The sequence below is a fragment of the Austrofundulus limnaeus genome, unplaced genomic scaffold (genome assembly GCF_001266775.1).
Source record: "Austrofundulus limnaeus strain Quisiro unplaced genomic scaffold, Austrofundulus_limnaeus-1.0 Scaffold418, whole genome shotgun sequence".
NCBI lineage: Eukaryota > Metazoa > Chordata > Actinopteri > Cyprinodontiformes > Rivulidae > Austrofundulus > Austrofundulus limnaeus.
The window spans coordinates 258,321-262,292 of NW_013952820.1; the positions used below are offsets into that span (position 1 = coordinate 258,321).

The following is a 3,972-nucleotide window of genomic DNA, read 5'->3' on the forward strand; positions in this document are numbered from 1 at the left end:
TATATATATAGACTTTGTGTCCCTCATCATTATTCCTCTGGCTGCGATAGATTTGGCCTTTTATGTCGATTACTCTTTGATTTCCCGCAAATAATTTCATAGACCTGATGTACGACTTGTTTGAAAATTTTCTAGCCTTTCTTCTTTGCCTTAAAGACGGTTCAAACGGCAAAAATGCCTCATTAAATGTATCAGGTAAAGTCTTGAGTTTCACTTTCTCTGTTATTACATCTGTGTTTGTTTATCGAAGGTTACCTTTACCTGAAGCCTGCTTCCGCATGGGCAGAGCAATCGTAGCTTCAGTGTCATGTCAATTGACTGAGTTGCAATTAATGCTATGTATTAGAGATCGACCGATACACATTTTTGAAGGCCAATACCGATACCGATTTTTTAAAACATCAGTCTAACCGATACGCAGACACGTGCAGCCAATTTTATTTGGCCGATTCTTGAAGCCGATACTACTTTTTCTTCCTCCATTAACATGATAAAAATAAGAATGATAACAAATGTTACACAAGTATTTTATTTGTTTCATATGACTTATTTCATCCATGTTTTCAATTGTTAAACTAAATGTCACAGTGCTCCTTAAGGTAGGAGCACAAGAACGCCTCATTTCAATTGACTGTTTTTCATATGGTAGTTACATTTGGCCACTTCAGTACCGAGCCTCATGGACCCCCTATGCTCGGGGCGCTAGACATTTGCCTCCTGGAGTGTTGAAACTCACCAAACTCATACCAGTTCTGAATTACCTGGTGAATTAATTATGAATTATCTGGTTAATACGATGTGCTCTTGCTCTCAAGTAAATTCACTTTCTTTATTTCATCCACCATTAAAACAGAGAATGGCCTGCAGAGAAAAACAACCAGAGGCTCTTCTCGACACATGTGACGCTTGTCTAGACTAGAGCAAAGTGTACAAGCGTCCAACTTGAAGCACTGGACATGTTTTCGATGCTCAAAACACGTTCAATGTGAACACAGCATTATGACTTGTTTGACAAGGTCTTTGCTTGTTAAAAAAGTAAGTGCAGCTCATTTTGTTATAATGAAAATACAAAACAAATTAAACCTAGATTTAGATTATTTACCACTTTGATCAGTACATTGTTAATATCTGAATGGCCCTTGTGCTACTTTAGATTCAACAAGCTGGGCCCTAAGGTCGAAAAGGTTAAGATTCTCTGTTCTAATGGATAAAGTCATCTCACCTTCTTGTCCTTCTGCTCTCCATTCTTCTCTTCATCAACGTGGCCTTCATCAACCTCCTCGTTTTCAGGACTGGCTTCCCCTTTTTTCCCCTTTCTTGTTTTCTTCTTCTCTGGTTTGGGAGGCTCTGGGGTCTCCACTTCTTCTGTAGTTTCTGTGATCTGAAGGGGAGAGAGTGTTTGAGCGTGGAAAAGACACGGTGAACAAAACAGTGGGCTTTTTTAAAAGGTATTTTTACCTTTGTCTTTCCTCCCTGAGCCTCAAGAGAAAGCTCCTCCAGTTCCTTCAGAATGTCATCCTCACTACAAGAAGAGCAAACACACAGTTAAACAAGCTGTTCATAACAATTTACAAACAAAAAATGTAGGAGGATGTGGTAAAGGAGATAAAATGTCGCACTCAAAGTCATCCTTCTTGGCTCCTTTCTTTTTCTTCTTTCCTTTCTGCTCCTTGGAGGCTCCAGCTCCTTCAATCTCTGCTGCCAGAGCATCAATGTCCCCGCCATCATCTTTGGCACTGAACACAGAACAATAACAATTGATCGATAAATGGAGATTTAGTCACATGATAGCCTGTTAGAGAGGTGAGTGAGGAGGGGCTCTTTGTGACACAAAAACACGAGCCGACGAGCAGCTGCTGACTCTTTCCTTCCTTTTGTTTGCCATCATCCCTCTGATGCACAGAAAGTAGAAAGTGATATGAAAACAGCTTCACCCCACAGAAAAAATGAACTAAACTAGGCTGCTGAAACAAATTTTATTACTTATATCACACCTTATTCATGTTTTAGTTGTGTTTCACATTCTGTCATCAATCAACAAAAACAAACAAAGCTTCATGTTTTTATTTGCCCTTATTTAGCTGTGAACAAGAACTTATTTACTAAGATGCACTGATGTATAAATTGTGGCTCAGGCTTCTACAAAACACTGAGCTTCATTAAAGGATTTTCCTGTCATATTACAAATTAAACAAACATTAATTTATGTCATGAAGATTCTTAGTAAAACAAAAACTGTTATTTTAAGTTGTTAAATAGGACTTTTACTCTATAAAAATTCAACGTTGTGTTAGTATTCTGTCATACAGTACTGTTGATTACAGTAAGAAATGACAATAGGAATCAGACAGATAAAACTTCAAGAGTTCTCATCCCTAAATGCTGTCAACATAAAACAGATGAACACAAATGTAAAAACTTTCATTACAAAAACAGCTTTCAGACAGATTTTTAATAAAGACTGAAAACTGTGGGAAAAATTTAATACACGAAAAAAGTGTGTGTATGTATAACACTAATATAAAATACAAATCAAGACAAAATAAACAATCATAACATATAAAAGCAGAAACTACTCAACACGATAAATAAATGTATTGTTGGGAAGATTTTAGGGTGAATTTGTACGATGTAAAGACAAATGGGGACAATAAACTTTCCACTTATTTAAAGCCCTTTAAACACCTACAGGACCAAAAATAAAGTAAAAAATAAAGTCTGTCTAAATAAATAAATAAATAAAGTAGCTCGAGTCATCCAGCTAAGTTTTTATATGTTTCTGATGAAAGATCATCAGAGGCAGGTGAGTTTAATCAGGTTACATCAGCCATAATGAGTGCAGCTAAAAGCTAACATAGCCTAACTAGGTATGGTTTACTTTATCAATGGGTCTTCAGGTGAACTTCACAAGAGAAGCCGTAAAATAAGTTGGATGTTGATTATGTGATTGAAAGCAGCTGTTAAAATACTACAGCCGACTCGGTCGCAGAGCTAAGTCGGTTAATTACGCTGATTTCTCAGGCTAACACCAGCCAGTTAGCCCCAAGATTTGAACAGGATCTTCGTACAGCTTCGTCCACGTGAACCCGTGACAGCCGATCTGGTTGTTGTATAATTAATTGATCTTGAGCCATTTTCAGACTGTTTACAGCTTCACCTGCACTCACATGCGTACAATGACTCGTGGTTAGCATATGCTAGGACACCGTCCTAGCCGCTAAGCTAACATGATGGTAGGCAGTATTAGTAAATAGGACGGTTTGGAGAGGTTTTAACTTTGTAAGAAAGTTCCTGATACTCGGTACCGGCGTGGACACATGTTTACCGACAGTAGGTCGCGTTCTGCCTACCTGTCCTCTCCAGATTTTTTCTGTTTTTTCCCCATCTTGGAGCTATGTCTCGGCTGCCACTTTGACTGACCGACGCACACACTACGGCTCACATTGGTCAAAGATCGTCTACTATCGACGCATTTGGAAGATGCTTTAGATTCACTGCTAAACTCAACGTGTAAGATAACGCTTCATGCATATCTCCACGTTAGCGTAGTTATTTTTGATCTGTAACTTTAAAATGTACGCTTTGTATTCTATTACAAATGGCAGCAATTGATACTTTAAAACAGTTTGAGAACGTTTAAAATGAAACTGCGCACGCCTTCTTAAGAAAAAGTGACACATCTTCTTTATTATACCAGCTTGGCTTAGAAAAAAATATGAGCGAATGCGTTCGTCGATTTACAATAAATGAGATAACGTGTCGCCGTGAACCTTGAATTTTTAAAACTATTGTAACTGTCATACTTGTAGTGTGAGTCCTAAACTACAACTAATAAGTAATTAAAAACACAAACTTCATATTAGTCAAATTATAGCAGTTATAATTTTTACAAAACGAAATAATACACTTTATATAGAATTGTCGTTTGAGGATTTGGTTGAACGAGAATTGTGTGTGTGTGTATATATATAT

At 37.4% G+C, this 3,972-nt stretch overlaps 1 protein-coding gene across 2 annotated transcripts in view; it reads right to left on the bottom strand.

Annotated features, from left to right (window-relative positions):
• The window catches only part of eif5b (eukaryotic translation initiation factor 5B), a 29,663-nt gene extending 26,210 nt beyond the window's left edge, over nucleotides 1-3,453 (bottom strand). For both annotated transcript variants that reach the window (XM_014024316.1, XM_014024315.1), the window contains exons 1-4: nucleotides 3,351-3,453; nucleotides 1,620-1,736; nucleotides 1,459-1,522; nucleotides 1,223-1,381 (exon numbers count right to left, since the gene is read on the bottom strand). In XM_014024316.1, the coding sequence (XP_013879770.1) occupies nucleotides 1,223-1,381; nucleotides 1,459-1,522; nucleotides 1,620-1,736; nucleotides 3,351-3,385 (375 nt within the window). In that variant the 5' untranslated portion in view covers nucleotides 3,386-3,453. The remainder of the gene's footprint in view (nucleotides 1-1,222; nucleotides 1,382-1,458; nucleotides 1,523-1,619; nucleotides 1,737-3,350) is intronic.
• Between the last annotated feature and the right edge of the window lie 519 nt (nucleotides 3,454-3,972).